We start from the raw sequence: 20,225 nt of genomic DNA, 5'->3' as shown, positions 1-20,225 counted from the left end.
CACTTTATTTATTTGATTTTGAAAGTCTTCTTTCTTCTTCTCCCCAGGGAGATATTATACCACCCTCACATATCATGGATGAGGTAGGTGTTGGTAGAGTTGGTTCAGCTAAAAGACCATTTATCTTATTTGCAATTGTCTCAGAGCATCTCCTTCCTGTTCCCTTGTTCATTTCTCCCTCTCTGTTTATTTTGGGAATCTTCAAGCTTGTGCTTCCAGGGTTCCTCTCTGAGAATCAACAGCAATGGGTACAATTCAGCACGCACACACGAACATATCTAAAATCTCATACACTTTTTGATCCGTTTATTTCCAAATGCATGTGAATGCAAGAAAAAAAAAAAAAAAGGGCAAGCTTCTTACTGTACCAGAGATCTACAAATTTGTGAAGACGTGGGCAATAGACAGTGGTTCGACAAATTAAAACCTCAGTTTATTCTCTCCATTGGAATATTAACCATAACTGATCGCAAATATATCTGCTGTGAGCTCTGAAGTTTTTAATCAGTCATGTATTGTTTTTTTATTGTTCATTTATTTATAGTTTTATAAAGCCCTCAGCTTTGCATTAATGCACATCTAGTGTTTTTAGCCACCGATAATCTTCTGGCAAAAGGTTGATATGACTATTTTGAATTTCATAAGGTTTTTTTTTTCAGCATTGATGTTGTAATGTAATTAAAGTCTAACCATTTGATAACACTTTATAATAACTATCCGTTATGACTAGTTTATAGATCATTAATGAGCTGTTAGTTAATGACATATAAATTGCTTGTTAAATAATAGTTAATAGTTTAATTATTTATAACTGTCCTTTTTAACTAGTTAATAGTCCCTTAATAAACTGTTAGTTATGAGTTATAAATGGCTTGTTAAATAAAAGTTAATAGTTTGTTAATTATTTATAACTGTGCCTTATAGATAGCCAACAGATAACTTAACTTATCCGCATAAATAGCAAAAAATGTCAGCAGATTCTATCTCACCCTTCTTTCAACTCAGGGCCCTATCATACACCCGGCGCAGTGTGGCACAAGATGCGGCGCAGTAGTCTTTTGGTAGTTTCAGCTTGGCGCAAGAGTGGTTTTGAGGCATTGCGCTTTGCTGTTTAAATAGCAAATGCATTAGCGCTCATTTGTGCGCCCATAAGCGTTCTGGTCTAAAAAGGGATGCGTTCTGAGGCGGACGCTGGCGCGTTGCTATTTTGCAAAACTATAATAGATTTTTTAATTAGACCAAAACTAACCCGGTCTAAACTCCGGCGCAGAGTTGCGCCTCACTTACGCACTGCTTAATATGCACAAGAGAGCAAAAGGAAAATATCTTTACATATGAAAAAATTTTTATATTAAGGATATATATAGGATATAATAAGAATAGATATAGAATATAAATATAAAGGATTAAAATATTACAAAACATTGTTTTCTAGCCTACATAAATATGAAAAACCACTGCTTTTATGTCTTCTTCATCTCAGGAGGCTTTTGTATAATGTTATTATTATTAGCAGTATTATTTATTATATCAATATTTATATTTGTTTTATTAAAAACAAGCTTAGATTTGCCCACCTGTCAGGTTTTAGACCAAAAGGGGCACATCATGTATTTTAGGATATAACTCAGGTTTTTGAGCACATTTTGCTATTATTATTCATTTATTTGTTTGCTGGAAATTAGAACTAAATTTAGAAATAGTTTTGAAACGAATATTTGCGCTTAACAAACAAAAGTATTTATTTATAGACTAATTGATGTCTGTGCGTAAAGGTTTCTCTATCCAAGAGCGAATGTGAAAGTAGTTCCATTATCTCTCATTCTCACGCAGTAGATGCTCTGTTTAACAGTTTTCTGTTAAAAAAACTGTTAACTGTTTGCTTGTGAAATGCAAATTTTTTCCACTTAGACTTACTTTGCGTCCTGTAAATAGCGAATGCGCTCTTGGCGCGATGCAGCTGACTCTTAAAGGGAATGGGAGATGAGACTCTAATTGGTTTATTCTCAAAACACACCTATAACTCATTAAGAAAATAAACTCAACCCTTTTAGACCATGCGCCTTGGCGCAAGGCAGATTTCCCGTCCTTAAATTAGCAAAAATGCGTCTTGACACGCCCTTAAATCATTTGCGCCCTGCGTTTTGCGCTCTGCACATGGACCATCAAAATAGAGCCCTTAATGTTTTCAGTGGTGCCCAATCCTGTTCTTGGAGATCTACCTTCCTGTAGAGTTCAGCTCCAAATCTGATCAAAAACCAACTAAGTATGATCTGAAAGAGAACTGAAAGAGTGCATTTAATCAAGATTGCAGCTAAACTCTGCAAAAGGTAGATCTTCAGGAACAGGATTAGGAGCTCCTGGTTTATAATAATCCATATTGAAAGCTAAATCGTAAAAATACTTCCAGAATCAGCACCACTGAAAACGTGAATGGACACAAAGCATTATAAAATGTCCAGAAAGTAATTTTTTTACATTTTGGATGTATTGTTGAATGTGTGCATACAACTTTTTGCATGTCCAAATTTGAAATGGGGTGACACATAAGTCCCGGCTGGGTCAGTTGGCATTTCTGTGTGGAGTTTGCATGTTCTCCAGTCCAAAGACATGCAGTACAGGTAAATTGAATATATTAAATTGACTGTAGAGTATGAGTGTGAATGAGTGTGTATGGATGTTTCCCAGTACTGGGTTGCAGCTGGAAGAGCATGCACTTGTATAAAACATTCGGTTCATTCTGTTGTGGCGACCCCTGATAAATGAAGGGACTAAGTCGAAGGAAAATTAATGAATTTGATATGACTACAACCTGGCTATAAATAGCAGTCAATTCACACGTCAGCAACAAACATGGACCAACAGCAACAACCCCATTATTAGGTCTTTTCAGATATTAAGTTACTTCATTGTTTAATGTTGTCATTGGTTGCCATTTGTTTATTTTTGCACTTTCAGTCTGTACTTGTTAGATTGCAGATTGTCTGTGTTGTTTCTTGCAGTGTGAATTGGCTGTAATAAAACACAATAGAAGGCCATGTGGTTCCACCACACTAAACCAGAACTACTGTAAGTCTTACAAAAATCCTCACCATCTTCCTAGTGGCCAACACAATTCAATATGGAAGACACTGAGCTGGAACCAATATAATTACTGTAGCTCCAAAAAAGTCATTCCCGCTGGTTTTCATTAGGCTTGTAGACATGGGGTGTTAGATCTAGATTGTTTTTACTTTATTCCTGGTGGGTAGATTCATCCAGGACTCTGTGTGCTTCTATGCACCTCCTTAATTTTTATTTGGCCTGCCAAGGACGAGATCTTGTGGGAGGTGACTTGGAAATTGAGAGCCCCGATTCGGCTTTATTCCCAGCTCTTCTATCTACACCATACAGCTGCAATTGCACAAAGATTTATATTGTTCTTTAGTGGCATTTTTAAAAAAAAGGAACAAAGTGATGGGCTAATGGTGGAACTGACGTGCTGCTATTAGACCGCATAATAACTGCTCTTCATTAGATACAGACACACTAGGGACATAAACACTGGACTAGTGCATTTGCTCTGTGTCGCCAATAATAAAGGAAACATTGGCAATGCGTTGCAAATATGGCACTGAATATGAATGTTCAAGGTCTTTTCCTTACACCCTGTACTTCACCTTTCTGTCTTTGTTTTGCTGGAAATAACACCGTAGTATTATTAAGATTTAGGGATTTGCCAATATTAAATGACCAATATTAAAATTCTGTACTGTTTTATAATTAAATATTCGATTAAAGTTAAATTTTTTTTAAAAATCATTTTAAATGCCAAAAGTCAATTTTGGTATCACAGCATTATATTGTGAAGAAAAAAAAATTACTATTATTATAAATATTCACTTATTCATTCATTTTCCTTCGGCTTAGTCCTTGATTTATTAGGGGTCGTCACAGCGGAATGAACTGCAAGCTATTCCAGCACATGTTTTACACAGCAGATGCCCTTCCAGTCGCCACCCAATACTGGGAAACACCAATTCACACACAGACTCATACACTACGGCCAATTTAATTTCACCTTTTTTCAATTGACCTATTTGGCATGTCTTTGTACTGTGGAGGAAACTGGAGCACCCTGAGAAAACCCAAGCGAACATGGGGAAAACATGCAAACTCCATACAGAAATGTCACCTGGTCCCAGCCAGGACTTAAACCAGCGACCTTCTTGCTGTGAGGTGACAATGCTAACCACTGAGCCACCATGCCACCCTATTATAAATATTCAGTTTAGTAAATTATGTAAATATAGCAGGCATTTAAATATCTACTGCATTAACTCAGGGGTTCCCAAACTTTTCAGCCCGTGCCCCCCAAAATAACAAATCCAGTGACTCGCAACCCCCACTATACTTGAAGGTGGTTATAAAACTCACAACAGTCCACACACACCAATAGGTCTATATAAACACAAGCATATTAACAACACCCCAAAAAAGTGCAACAGTCTAACAACCATTTAGTTTTATTTTGTCATTTATTGATTTGTTTACTTTACTATTAACCTCATCCAATGAGACTGGTGTTGGGCACAATGTTTACTGCACTAGTCTATTCTTAGTTTAATTTTTGAGAACGCCACTTGGAGATGTTCAGTGGAGATATCTTCCATGTTCAGTATGATTTTTAAAAACCTTAAAAAAAGATTTAATGTATGCGAGTTCTACAGAGGTGTCAATGTTTACCATGGAGCTATGAAATCAATCTGCTGCAACTCACGCTATTGCTGTCATTAATAAAATATAAACACACCAGGAGCCACAATAAAGGGAAAAAAATCTATTTGCTTTTTATTTGCATGTTACCTTTTTATGTAACAATTAAATACTATTTTATCTTCTGTAGGTTATGGATGAAATATGCGTTTCTAATAGTTAAATAACAAATTCGATTTCTGAAAATCAAGCCTGGTTTATACTCGACGCGTCTGCTAGTTCGCTTGAGTGCATGCAGTGAATATGATGTCATCGCTGTGTTTGCGGAGGTTTGCTTTGGGTGCGTATGACATGATTTAGGCTGGTGGAGGGCATGCTTTTTTTTTGAGACTTGAGTGAACAGTGCATTCAATGCTGTGTTTGATTTGAGTTGAATATGAATTACTTTGAAGAAATTTAGTCTGAAACAGGTACGTCTGTACAGACATCTTTATGATCCATGATCATAACCAGATGACCAATAATTCTTGGCTAGAAATTGCAACTTTTTTTTGTTAAAAAGTTTGGAAAAATCTGAGGGATAAGTTTGTTAAAGCCAAAAGAGGCCATAGTAAAAGTGGAGACCCAGATACACAACCCCAACCTCCACTTTGGGAACCGCTACATTAACTGATTGATTGTTTATCTTGAATGCAATATATGTTGCTGATGCAAAAACGTAAATGTTGCATCTTATTAACATTTAAGTTTTACTCAACCTTAGAATACAGTCATTCTAAGATATTATGTTTGTATTTAAAGGCTTGTGCACATTGAATTAGTGTAATTATTGGGAATTATTCTAATTTTTGGACAGATTAGCAATTTAAAGGTGTGTCCGTTTTTACGACGCTCTTTTAAATCCTTGCCTTCACTTCATGAAGTTAGACATTACATAAGCTAATTCTCCATGACTGAAACATATCTCCAAAGCACAGAGCACTATTGTATTCAACAGTAGTGCCATTCATCGAACAATTGCACTGGCACTATGCAGTCCAGGCTAAACATTGTGTGCATGTGCGTGTGCTGTGGTGCGATTTCTAACTTTGATTGGCATGTGTAGTTATGATCTTTGACTTTTTGTTGATGCTGTTAGTAACCAATTCCTTGTTTGTTTTCACACCCGTTTTTGAATTTAGGAGTGTCATGCAAATGTTGTGCTTATAGGGAAGAAAGAACAGTGTTTGTGTGGTTTGGTCTAAATGTACAATGCGTCCTTTGCAGTTATGTGAAGCAGAATGTAGTTTCTCACATCTTTTCTTGATAAAAAAGACAGAATTTGTACACACTTGAACATTTAGGTTATGCACTAGTTAAAATGAACTATTGACAATGTACTTTTAAAGCATTTATTAGCTTTTTATGGTTTTAATTAATAAAAAATAGTTTGTGTTTGCTCATTAATGTACAATAAAGTTTTTTAAAACAGTTTTACAAATACGTTTTATACCATTTTAGATATATTTTTTGTGAATGCTATATAAGTGCATATTGTTTACCCATAGTGTTTACATGGCCATAACAGCAAGCAATACAACAAGCTTTTAGTTTTGCAGCTGGATATTGCTTTACAATGCCCTCAATGGGTGAACATTAGCCAGTGGGGGAGTGTCTTTTGTCTCTCCAGGTGTAAATTATTCATGACCATTGCCACTCCCTCGCATACAGTATTCTGACCCAAAACAGACTTTGCGAAATGTAAATCATTGTAATGCTTTATTTCAATAAGAGAACGTAATTGTAAAGTAAATACTCTAGCCTAAAAGACTAGTTTCTCTTGTTCAGGCCCATTCAGTGTGGTTATATTTTAGCTACATTTTTTCTCCAACACCTACTAACCACGCATATTTTTTTTTCTGAAAAAAGCAAGTATGTACAGCAATATTTCTCACATATAATTGTAGCACAGTTTGTGCTGAATACAAAAAATACATGTTTGCCAATACTATGTAATAAGTAGCTGAAATAAGCACAAATGTCAGGGTATGTCAAAACATCTTAATGGCCCCCAAATCACCTCAGACCCTAGAGGGTTAACTAATGTTAACACATTTTTATTTACAAAATACTAATAATTGGTGTGTGATGTATCTTAAACATGAAGATAAAAGAAAATGGCATGGAAGTATTTTATTTATTTATTTATTTATTTATTTTTTGTTAACCAAGGTGGTGAACTAAACATAATACTGCTACTGAAACCAGCGGAATATTTGCCAGCGGAACATTTAAACCTTTTTTTTTTTAACCCTCCTAGTGTCCTGTTGTTCACTACATTTTTTAATAAAGCAGCTAAATTTAATTTAAATCCTCAACTCTATTTTGCATGAAGAAACAACCTCATCTTCAACTCAAGCTCTGAATATCTTGGTTTTCCCTCATCAGTGTGGAGTATTTAATCAATTATTAGTCAGAGTGCTGGCATTTCTGTTTAATCAGGGGACTCCTTTTTGACAAAAAGTAAAGGATATTTAAAAATATATATATTTATAGATTAAAAGTACCTGCATAAAACTTTTTTAGCCAGACAGTATTCATACATTTTAAAGCAGCATGGTGTTGTGTGTGTTTCTAGTTGTTTTTTTTCTAATGTTGGGGCAATTTTAGAAAGTGACCAAACTTCAAGATACTCCAAGAAACTTTAAACTTTTTTTTTTAATTGTGCCAGGTCATTTTTGATCCTTAAGTCAAAAGTAGGGTTAAATTAACAAATAGGTTTAGTAATATTTTACAATAATGATTTATTTGCTGACACACCTACCAACAATGGAAAAAAACAACTAATCTTTAATTGTTCCTAATAGTTAATCTCACCATTCACATAAACGCTCTAGATCAGATGTTATCAATTGCCAATGCACTATATACGAACATAAAAAGAAACATCAATAAATGCTTTAAAATTACTAATTGGTACCAATTACCAATACCAATTACCAATGTCACAAATAAAACCTTATTTTAAAATCTTACCAAATGATTTAAGTTTAATTTAGATAATGGTAAAAATATGTTCCTTTCATTTATCTTTTATTCTTAGCCAGAGGACTCTGATTTGCCCTATCCACCACCTCAGAGGGAGCCAAACGTCTACATGGTGCCACAGGGGATAAAACCTGTCCTACAGCGCACTGCTATTGAGGTGAGTCCAAATCTAACCCACAGTTAATCTTATTATTTAGAGTGTTTACATCATACAAAACCTCATTGCGCCTCATGTGACCTTTTAACCTTGAAACTCTTAGATACTGGCATGGGGTTTGCGTAACCTGAAGAGTTTCCAGCTGGCCAGTGTCACGTCTCCCAGTCTTCAGGTGGAATGTGGCGGATCTGTGGTTCAGTCGTGCGTCATTCGAAATATTAAGAAGAACCCTAATTTTGACGTCAACATCCTGTTCATTGATGTCGTAAGCTCCAGATCTTGCTTTTGTTTATGTTTACCAACACAGTTTTAATAAGTCAGATAGTTCTATGTGAGTTTGTCACAGATGCAAAAATTCTTTGTAGCAATCAATGGTTAATGGTAAATACGGTTGACCTTTGGCTAAGCCCTGTTCAGAAGTTTCTTTGTGAAGATATAAAATGTGTTGTTACAGCATGCCGCTAACCAGTTGTGACAGACTTATATACAATGTGGTCATGGTGTCCTTCGCTTGGTGGATGTTTCATGAGTGATGACTGGCACAGTTAACAATGTTCCCCAGCAATGAGCGTCAGTTCTTAATTCTAAAGCGTAAGATAGTCTGGATTCGGTTCCAGTACTCATCTACGACTGGGAGGCATTGCGTGGAAAGAATGCTGAAAGACTGGGAAAGTTATTTGCACTGTCAGTCCTGGTCAGTCCTGTGTCATGTTTGCCTCAGTTTAGGGTGTGAAATACTTTCACAAAGGACGAAAGGAAGGGAAAAGGAAGGTTCTTTGGAATTACAACTGAAGTGAAGAAGTAAACATGTCATTTTGTTGCAAGTTAAAAGTTTGAAAGCCTTGCGTCACTCTTTTTTTATTGTTCACATTTCTGCACTCTCTTCAGCGATTGCCTAAGGAAGAGCTCTACATGCCCCCATTGGTGATCAAGGTTATAGACAACCGGCAGTTTGGCAGGAAGCCTGTGGTGGGCCAGTGTTCAGTCCACTCGCTCAATGAGTTCTACTTCCAGCCGGAAAGTCTGGAGAGAGACTCAACAGAAGAGGAATTTGGTAAGGAGAAAATAAGGAAATTGTATTGTTCTTAACTGCACATCTGGAAACTTTTGAAATACTGTAAACACAACTAATACATTCAGAGATGTGTGTATTCTGTATAGAAGGGCTTCACATTAACACCTGCCAAATGTGGGTGAATTTCAGCCAACCTGTCCTCTAACCTGAATCTGACTTACAAAATAATTTGAGCAGTGATGATTTTGTTCTCCACTTCCTTCAAAAAAAGAAAGAGTAAATATTGTGTTCTTCCAATCCATTTCATGGAGAGGAAGTAGAGTTCACCTCCCTATCAAAAAGCTGTGTGAGATTATCCAGAAATTCAATTTTCACTTTAGAAACTCAGCGATATTTTGATACTTTGTTTACGAAGTACACAGCTGCATATTACACACTTCTGGGAAGGAATAAAATTAAAAATTAAAGTTAGAAATTGTACCTTTAATGGACTGTAAATTGCCTCTGCCAAATGTGCCAATCTACCCCCCAAATTTTTCCAGTTACTTTTTAATTGGAAAATGGAGGGAAAGTTGGTAATGGACTGTCTAAAAAAATCCACACTTTGGGTTTTGACTTTTTGATTTAGAATGCACGTAACATAACACTTTTAACGCCAGCTATCTGTCATAATGTGGAAATGTAGATTTATTTTGAGAGTTTTGAGAGATATGAGAACAGAATCAAGTCAACTTAAAAACATTCAAATTACATTTTTGATAAACCGTTCTCAAGTGAATTTGTCTGATTATGTGGATAAAACATTATACTTACAGTATGTATGGTACATCTTCATCAACAGAAGTTATTGCTCACACACCTAGAGATGATGTTCTGGTTGATATTGATGACAAGGAGCCTCTAATCCCTGGACAGGTAGGATCACTCTTTTTTAAATCTCAGTTGTCAACGGATTCCTTATTTTTTCTGATTATTGCAATTGTATGCATTGTTAATTAGGGAACGTGTTGATGTCAGATGTTATACAGGTGTCATAGCAGTCATTTTTAAGCTGGGATCCTTTGTGAAAGTCTGACTTCTAATATTTTTTAAATAGAACTTAAATTTGCCTAAACTGTTAAAAACAAATTTTGTATTAATTTACATTATTCACGCTTGTTCAAAAACATTGTTATAAATGTTATAAAGTAATAAGTCAAATAGAAGTTGAATATATATATATATATATAGTTTCCCAGAGATAGGTTGTGGCTGGAAGGGCGTCTGCTGCGTAAAAACTTGCTGGATAAGTTGGCGGTTCATTCTGCTGTGGCGACCCCAGATTAATAAAGGGACTAAGCCGACAAGAAAATGAATGAATGAATATACATACAGTTGAATTCAGAATTATTAGCCCCCCTTTGAATTATTTTCTCTTTGATAAATATTTATCAAATGATGTTTAACAGAGCAAAGAAATTTTCACAGTATGTCTGATAATATTTTTTCTTCTGGAGAAAGTCTTTTTTGTTTTATTTTGACTAAAATAAAATCAGTTTTTTATATTTTAAAAACCATTTTAAGGACAAAATTATTAGCCCCTTTAGTCAAAATGTTTTTTTCGATAGTCTACAGAAAAAAACATCATTATACAATAACTTGCCTAATTACCCTAACCTGCCTAGTTACCCTAATTAACCAAGTTAAGCCTTTAAATGTCACTGTAAGCTGTATAGAAGTGTCTTGAAAAATATCTAGTGAAATATTATTTACTGTCATCATGGCAAAGATAAAATAAATCAGTTATTAGAAATTAGTTATGAAAGCTGTTATGTTTAGAAATGTGTTGAAAAAAATCTTCTCTGTGTTAAACAAAACACAGGGTAAAAAATAAATAAGGGACCTAATAATTCAGGGGGCTAATATTTCTCAATTCAATTGTATTTATGTATATATATATGTATGTGTGTGTGTGTGTGTGTGTGTGTGTGTGTGTGTGTGTGTGTGTGTATATGGTTCTTGGACCTTTAAATATCATTGTAAATAAGGCTGTGAAAAAGCTAAGAACCACTGCGTTTTAGCTATGAATACACTCGTTTTTGTTGTCTGTAACGATGTTAGTGATCTTGGCTTGTAGTCAGTAGCTCATTGGTCACATAGCTTAGGTTTCTCCAGGCGTCCTTTAGAGCCCTGTTAGAGTATGAACTAGAGTATGCTGTCATGGCAAGGTTAAGCTCTTCTGAGCATACGCGCCACTTTATAAGGTCTTCAGGGGTAGTTTTCCTTTATTGGTGCAATTTAGGTGGGATTCAGGTTGTGAAACAGCAATCACATCCTGTCCATTAAAATGTCTGGGCCATGGTATTGCCATCGGGACACAGTGTCTGCGCTGTAAGAAATTTACATTTACATTTACATTTAGTCATTTAGCAGACGCTTTTATCCAAAGCGACTTACAAATGAGGACAAGGAAGCAATTTACACCACTAAGAGCAACAATGAATAAGTACTAAAGGCAAGTTTCAGGTCTGTAAAGTCTAAGAAGGGAAGTGTTAGTAATTTTTTTTTTTTTTTTTTTTTTTTTTTTTTTTTTTTTTTGTACAGTTAGTGTGATATTCAAATAGGCAATTGCAGATTAGGAAGTGAAGTGGAGACTAAATAGTTGAGTTTTTAGTCGTTTCTTGAAAATAGCGAGTGACTCTGCTGTTCTGATGCAGTTAGGGAGTTCATTCCACCAACTGGGCAGATTGAGCGTGAGCGTTCGCGAAAGTGATTTTTTTCCTCTTTGGGATGGAACCACGAGGCGACGTTCATTCACAGAACGCAAGTTTCTGGAGGGCACATAGATCTGCAGGAGTGAGTGCAGATAAGAAGGTGCTAGGCCAGAAGTCACTTTGTAGGCAAACATCAGAGTTTTGAATTTGATGCGAGCAGCAACTGGCAGCCAGTGCAAACGGACTAGCAGCGGAGTGACATGTGCTCGTTTAGGTTCATTGAAGACAACTCGTGCTGCTGCATTCTGGAGCAGTTGAAGAGGCTTGATAGAGTTAGCTGGAAGCCCAGCTAGTAGAGAGTTGCAGTAATCCAGTTTGGAGAGAACAAGAGCTTGAACAAGGAGTTGAGCTGCATGTTCAGATAAGAAGGGTCGGATCTTTCTGATGTTATAGAGTGCAAATCTGCACGATCGAGCAGTTCTAGAAATGTGGTCAGAGAAGTTTAGTTGGTCATCAATCGTTACTCCAAGGCTTTTCACCATTTTTGATGCAGTAATGGTTGCCCCATCCATCTGGATTGAAAAGTTATGGTGTAGAGTCGGGTTGGCAGAAACTACAAGCATTTCCGTTTTTGCGAGGTTCAGCTGAAGATGATGATCTTTCATCCAGTGTGAAATATCCAACAGGCAGGCTGAGATACGAGCTGGAACCGAGGGATCATCAGGATGAAAAGAGAGGTATAGCTGGGTATCATCAGCATAGCAGTGGTAGGAGAATCCATGTCTCTGGATGACTGGTCCTAGAGATGATGTGTAGATGGAGAAGAGAAGTGGCCCAAGAACAGAGCCTTGAGGTACCCCAGTGTTTAGATGCTGTAGGTTGGACACCTCTCCCCTCCAAGACACCCTGAATGACCTGTCAGAGAGGTAAGATCTGAACCATTGTATAACAGTGCCCGCAACGCCCAGTGACTCAAGCGTAGATAGCAGGATCTGGTGGTTGACAGTGTCAAAAGCAGCTGACAAGTCCAGCAAAATGAGGACTGATGATTTAGAGTCTGCTTTAGCCAGTCTGAGATCCTCCACGACCGAGAGCAGGGCAGTCTCAGTTGAGTGGCCTTTCTTAAAGCCGGATTGCTTGTTGTCCATGAGATTGTTTTGAGTAAGAAAGTCCAGGACTTGATTGAACACTACTTTCTCCAGAATCTTGGCCATGAATGGAAGCAGGGATACTGGTCTGTAGTTTTCAAGTAGCGTATGGTCCAGGTTGGGTTTCTTTAGCAGTGGGGTTACCCTAGCCTGCTTAAATGTAGTGGGGAATAAACCAGAGTCAAGAGATGTGTTAATTATGTGAGTCAGTGTTGGTATGACTGCAGGAGAGATGGCTTGCAAGAGATGAGAGGGAATGGGATCGAGTGGACAGGTGGTTGCATGGCTAGATAGCACAAGTTTGGACACCTCAGACTCAGAGAGCTGAGAAAAAGAGGTGAGTGTGTGTGGTGTTGGTGTTGTATCTTGCGTGTTTGTTGTAGGTGCAGCAAATTGAGCACTGATTTTTGCAGTTTTGGTGCAGAAGAATGTAGCAAAGTCATCAGTAGTAAGTGAGGAGGATGCGGGTGGAGGAGGAGGATAGAGGAGGGAGGAAAATGTTTTAAAAAGTAGGCGAGGATTAGTGGCATTGTTGATTTTCAGACGGTAATACGTCTGCTTTGCAGAAGTAACCTCAGCTGAGAAAGAGGACAGAAGAGTTTGGTATGTTAAGAGATGTGCAGGATTTTTAGTTTTCCGCCAAATTCTCTCCGCAGCCCGAAGTTTTGAGCGATGCTCACGGAGAGCATCCGAGAGCCAGGGTGCAGGAGGACTGGCACGGGCTGGCCTGGATGCAAGAGGACATAATCGGTCTAGACATGATGCTAGTGTGGAGCAGAGTGTATTAGTGGCACTGTTCGAATCAAGTGCAGTGAGTTTGCGAGATGGAGGAAGAGAGTCTGAAACAATGGTGGATAGTCTATTGGGTGAGAGAGATCGTAGGTTTCTGAAATCATTGCTTTTGTAAACAGTGACTAGTGGAACGCTGCTTTTGAAGGGTGGAAAGACAGAATCACAACTTGTATCAAAATATTGACTTGAATTCAGTTGGGGATCAGCAGAAATGCTTAAAAAATGATTCATTTAGGCAGTGATTAGAATATGAGTCGTAAATTTTTTGGCCAAACCAGACTTGTAATGTTGCTATGGTGCAATGTTAGTCAACTTACGGCATAATTGGAAGGGGGGTGGGTGTGTGATGAAATCATGAATTCAGTAACGTGATGGAATACTGTTTGGCGCTAGCATGTACGATGAAGGCTCACACCATCTTGAGACAATGACACGCTTCGCTTTCTGAGAAAAGAGAGGCCAGCTTTAATGACGCCTCCTCGAACTGTCATCAATTCCCTCTCATAACTACGACCTAAAAATACTCCCAAATAAATAAATAAAAACAACATCAAAAATGATCAAGGGGATTAGGAAAATTGAAAAATTGTTTCCACATCTCGGCTTTAACCTCTCAGCCTTTATTTGTTCAGTCACTGGAAGAAAAACGAGACTAGAATATCAAATTCAGGACCGCATGGCCCACTTGGTTTCCTTGGAAATGGATCATGCTCTCAAACGACAGTTTATTTAGGTTTTTGACCTTCCAGGCAGACTGGCAGGGCTTCCCTGTGGATGTGAGGCGTTCTGTCGTTAGCATAGTGGAAAGAGGAATACTTCACGCTTGCCCTTTTGAGCTCAGTTTTATGAGCCCACGCCCAGCTCTAGTTAAGGGCCATTAATAGGGCTCTTTTCTGCTGCACTTGCCACCTTTTCCATTGATCTAATCCGAGTTAGGTTTTTTGTTTTTCATAGTATGTGTGACAAAGTCAACTTATTTATCCATTAGTAACCCATTGATGAACTTTAAATGTCATGTAACAGAGTGCCACTGGCTTGGACGCCAATACTCAAGGCTATTCAGACGGCATCGTTGGGCACCCCATTTGTGGTTTGACTGAAATCAGTTGAATGCTAAGGAAATAACCACATGTTTGACTCTGCAAATGTATTACTGAATACACAGTAAACATCTCCTCCAGTTCTGCTCCTGATTTCAGATGTTTCTTGACCACGGCTTTATTTATAAATGTGCATTTGTATAAGGACTTCCATCAGATGGCTCGTTCTGGATTACATAAATAAAAGAGGGACCGCAACCACAGTCATCTGTGGTAGAATCCCCAGTGATCCTCATTTTTGTCTATCAGAAATGTTTGATGGAATATAGGAAGTGAAGGAAACTGTGGGAAAATGGGTATGTCAAATCTTTATTTCTGTAGATGGGCTTTTGTTGGATTGTTTGTTCAACACATTTTATTTTTGTTCAAGGGTGTAATAGTATGTTCATTTAAAAATATTGTGAACATGTGAACAGCCTTTTTTTTCTAAAAATCTTATCAGTTCACATTTAATATTTGGCCACATTTGAGCTGTTTGCTGTGGTGCAGATGCGTGAAAAACAATTATTCCATTGACCAGTTACACTTGATCATTTAGATATCTTTATGACATGCTGATTACAGTATGGGCTCATTTCTTCTGTTTCTTTCTCTCTTTTGTTTAATTTTATGTAGCCTTTGTTTAAAACAAACCTACTTTTCATAGATTTTATTCTTTATATTGTGATAAACCACACAAGGAGCTTATTTGCATTTTTAAAATTATTTATGCACAATCACGAGAAATTAATCCTAATGTTAATGACAATGCATATTGAGCCATTCTGTTACGTAGCATCAATGTGTCATGGAAAAATAGGGGTTTAAAAACATTTCTACATCTATATGGTCTATATCAGAAACAACCAAACTAGGGCCCGCAATCAAAATTGGCCCATTCTAACCTTTGATTTGGCCCACCATGCCATTTGAGAAAAGAGAGAGAATGATGAGGAGGTGGTTAGAGCGAATAAATAAATTAGATTTTTAAAAAATGTAAATATTGTGACACAATAGACAGAGGGCAATGCACAAGACATGGGTGATCAAATCAAGGCAAAGGCAGGTGGCAGCTTAGTGTATTCAGCATTGAACTCCATTGTGTCATTAATGGCATTATGTTTTTAATGTAATAAATACTTTTTTTTTACAAATATACTGCATTGGTTATAAAATGAATTATATAAGGAAATAAATGAGGTGATGTAGTACAGTTTGGTATATTTACTTTCGGCCCACAGTCCTCAATCAGGTTTGGTTTTTGGCCGTTCATAAGAAAAAAAAAAAATTGGGCACCCCTGGTCAATATTGTCAAATATAATTTATAATCATTTAAAAAACTATTATAACAGTGTCATTTTAGCTCATCTGTTGATATAATAGTAATTGCAAAGCATTGAATCGCATTGAATCTCTTGTATGTAATGTGTGCACAAGTTGAAGCACACTTATTAAGTTGCTGTCTACAGTTGACTTAATGGCCATTAAGGTTACTAATAATATGCATTTCTAAATTGTTCACCATCTCTTTAAAAAGCTTGTCTCTGCACATATATTTTGTACCGAGCTGATTCTGCCTGAATTTTTCCTATAAACTGTGCTTGATCTTGATATTCTGTTGAATCTTCGACCGCCTTTAGCGCTCATAACAGACCTCCACAATCGGTAATTGCACCATGCAAATTGCATTCGGCTGATGGCGTGTGCCAGTGTACTATTGTATTGTATTCCCCTAAGCATTATAACTTATTACATCTCCACCTCTAATAGCTTGTGCTTGGTGGTGTACACAGGAGTATAGCAAACTGCTCCGAATTAAACTTGAGCCCCATCATCTCCCCAAAACCTTTGCTTCGGCTTGGCCCAGACCCCAAACTATTCCCCAGCGGTCTCATAAAAAATTGCTCTCTGGATCAGATTCGTCACTTAAAGCAGGTTTTTGATGAAGCCAAATGCAACCTCATAGGGGAAAGTAACACCAGCCCGGTGGGTTTGTGGATTTGCTATGGTTTTGAGCAGGTTAAATAATATACTTCAGAAACGGGGCACTAAAAGCAAGTACCAATGTTGAGGAGCTTTGAAGAGGTTTCTGAGGTCAGGCTTGAGGGAGAACTACTGAAAAGGTTTGATTTTGATCCTATGTCTTGGTGGCTTCGCCCAAAAGCCTTTAGACAGCGAAAAAAAGCCCTAGTAATGTGTGCACTTCAAACTTTTCTGTAACGCAACTCCTCTAGTTGGAGGACAACAGCAAACAAAGCGGCCTGGTCCTAATTAGCTGTTCTACTGAGTAGCTGCGTGGAGTCCTCTCTCTTGTTGTATTTATTATGCCCTGGCACTACACAGCAGAAGGCGCTGCGAGGGTTCAGTCCTCCCTCTGATGTGGTAAGTCCTCATCTTGGGCAACTGCATCCCCCCGCTCCTGGCTGCTCACCACCGGCGCCACAATAACTGCCACCCCCTACCCCACACCTCCCCTGCTAGGGGTCGACTCTGGGGGAACAAGAGTGCTCGATGACAGGCCTTCGCCACCAGGTCCCTGTTTATGAGCCGCCAGTCTGATGGCTTCTTGAGCCCAGTTTTTAAAACATATTTATAAGACTCAGGGGCCATTTACATGACAGCGTTTTGGTTAAAAACACTGAACTTTTTAAAGGGTTTGCTTGTTTGTTTACATGACAATTGCATTTTTGGGGCTGAAACCTTTGAAAACGGGTTTCAAAGTGGACGTTCCTTAAAAAGGATGCCATTGTCATGTTTGTGTAAACATGAAAAAACGAGAGTCTAAGCAACCAGTGGTGTCATTTACCATAGGGAGATGTTTAAAGACAAACGTGAACAAACTCGCAACAACAGTGGAGTTCATGATGTGTTGTTGTTGCTCAAGGGTTCACCAAACATCAACCAAGAGTGAAGACACATCTTACACACCAGCACTAAGTGACCGAAGACACATAGTCACGTCCTTAAACTGTATCCTTACTACAGGTGATGCAGTGCTGTGACATGATCAAATGTTGTTTTTTCATGTTAAAATATGTTTTTCTCCTAATCATCTGCCACCACCCAAGCATGAAATTGCTATTTTAGAAACAGTTTATCTTTCTGCAACATTATCTCTCAGCAAAACAACAGTATGAACTAATATGACAATTATCACCTCGGTTATAAATTATGTGAGGGTGTATGTATTGTACAGGTATATATATATATTAGTTGTGGACCGTTATCGGCGTTAACGCAAGACTCGTGCGATAACATAGATATATCCATTAATCAATTCTCAAAGTTAGGTTGGGAGGTGGGTCTATTCTACGCAAGCTATGATGACTTTCACCTTGATATTTTAGAGCGGATGTATACCTGACCAGTGAGCCATCTGGCAAAAAAGTGCCCTTCTGAATCAAAACAGCAGGATGCCTGACTTAAACTGCAGTTAGGCAGTTTTACTTTAACTAATGCACATTTCATTCATGCCCCGTGACACACTGGGGTATTAGTTGCAAATAAGGAGTAAGGACTGGTGAGAGTGTTATGGAATTTAATAACGCACGCCAAATGGAAAGAAAAAAAAACTTCTGCATTTCGCAGTGTCTGTGTGTGTGTGTGTCTGTGTGTGTGTGTGTGTGTGTGTGTGTGTGTGTGTGTGTGTGTGTGTGTGTGTGTGTGTGTGTGTGTAGTCCTTTACTGACACCTGTGTGTGTGTCTTGTCAAAAAAATATGGCGAAAAGTCCTATATGACTGTAATAGTTTGAACACGGAGTTTACCTCAATAATGCCACTAATATACATACTCCACATGTATTAATTCCATTTCTGTTTAGTTCAGTTATTAAGGTAATCAAAAATCACTGTTTTGAGCTTATGCAGGCCTACAGTTCAAAATTCATGTTTAACTGAATAAACAGTTATTAAACACAAGTTCATCTTATTGAACATCATTTATTTTCATCACCAATTATCATAGTAGAACAGTTTCTCAAGCAGTTTCTGATGCATTTTAGAAACAGGAGATGAGCCCCTGCTCTAATGCATCACCTGGCTTGAAAAACCCACTCTCAAAGACTTATTATATTATTTGGGTAGCACACATATTCTGAGTGCTTTCGGCAGAATTCAAATGAGCCATTTTATTCCAAATTAATACAGGTACTGTTTACTAACAATGTGAAAGTGCCAAATATTGCCTGGCATAAACAATAGTGCAGTTTTGGGCATTTTTTGCGAATGTGTAAATTTGGATTTTTAAAAAATGTATATTGTCTTGTAAACATGAAACTTTTAAAACACAAAGGAAATGCGTGATTTTGGCCACATTTTTGTTGTGTAAAGTAGCCCCAGAGACTAAATATTTTGAATGAACTACAAAGAAAATATTGTAATTTTCAGGATAAAACAGTTTTAATCGGTCTATAAAGGGAATCTTTTGGATGGTAGACATTTGTGCAGTTCACTTGAATGGTTAATAATAGTATAGTGTGTGGTGGATGAGGATTTAATTATAACCACAAACACAGATACAACTTTTATTTTGTTACTGCAAAAAACACAAATACATTAATCCTTATGTACCGTTGACGATGTTTTTATCCACTCTGGGGTGTTTTTGAGTTCTAATTTGGCCATCATTTTTTCTGTTTCAGCTAGCAGAATGATTTTTGGTGACAGATCTTATTTTGACATATTTTGAGAAAATGCTTTGAAATTTTTAAAGAACAACAATACACTCTGGGCAAATTTACTACCCTTTTGCTATGTTAGGGATAAAAACATTCACTGAATTAAACTGCTGTAAAAATGCAACAGATAAATATATATATATATTTTTTATGTTTGCATAAATCTGTTAATTAACCTCAGTCAAGATCAAAACTACCAAATTGCTTATAAATTATAGGGTTTTTACTCTTTAATTGCCAAATTCATAAATAATGTCACTAATTTGGTTATAAAAAGAACACAAAATTATGTATTTTCAATATAAAAAGTAAATGTGGACTGGATTTTGTTTAACCTTTTATTAAGAGGTAAAATTTGTCATTTTTACTGTTGATCATCACTTGGCACCATTAACCCTTTAAATTTGATAGATTTTAGATATTTGTATAGATTTCACATGGATAATGTTGTGTCTGAGAAAATCAAAATATGCATCTCAGCTCTCAGAACTACATGGAGTAAATAAAAACTAAGACTGCGTATTTATGCACCATCAAATGTGGTTATAATGGAAGTCAATGGGGCAAAAACAGCCACTAAAAGTAAATTAGGGAGAAAAAATTAAAATCTAACAATGCATCAAAACCAATGTTGTTAATAATCGTCCACATGTCTAAGACTGATAAAAGGTAAAAAAAAAAAAAAAAAAAATCCAGTGCACAATTACTTTGTTTCTACACACTAAAACATGATTTGTTGTGTTAACCCAACACTGAAAAAAATAATGTATGGACAAAAACAACAGTTGTATTAAAAATATTTAAATAAAAATATAAAAATAAAAATTAATTTATAAATAATAAATAATGTTGAGTAATAAATAATAAAATAAATAAATAAATAAATAATGTTGAGTCTGTCTGTATTTGACCCAACTGTTAGGTTTACATAAGCATTTTTTAG

General features: G+C 36.9%; 1 protein-coding gene across 44 annotated transcripts in view; it reads left to right on the top strand.

Moving 5' to 3' along the window:
- Positions 1 to 20,225, top strand: part of dysf (dysferlin, limb girdle muscular dystrophy 2B (autosomal recessive)) — a 156,801-nt gene that overhangs the window by 88,213 nt on the left and 48,363 nt on the right. For 38 of the 44 annotated variants that reach the window (XR_012382452.1, XR_012382449.1, XR_012382450.1 and 35 more), the window contains 6 exon segments: positions 48 to 83; positions 207 to 248; positions 7,778 to 7,879; positions 7,983 to 8,144; positions 8,768 to 8,933; positions 9,736 to 9,809. Coding sequence is in view for 40 of the 44 variants with exons in the window: in XM_073906788.1 (XP_073762889.1) it covers positions 48 to 83; positions 207 to 248; positions 7,778 to 7,879; positions 7,983 to 8,144; positions 8,768 to 8,933; positions 9,736 to 9,809 (582 nt within the window). In the remaining 4 variants the exon portion in view is untranslated. 44 annotated transcript variants of the gene reach the window in all.

This window comes from Danio rerio, chromosome 7 (genome assembly GCF_049306965.1).
Source record: "Danio rerio strain Tuebingen ecotype United States chromosome 7, GRCz12tu, whole genome shotgun sequence".
In the NCBI taxonomy this organism is placed as follows: domain Eukaryota; kingdom Metazoa; phylum Chordata; class Actinopteri; order Cypriniformes; family Danionidae; genus Danio; species Danio rerio.
This window is presented reverse-complemented; position numbering and strand designations above follow the sequence as displayed.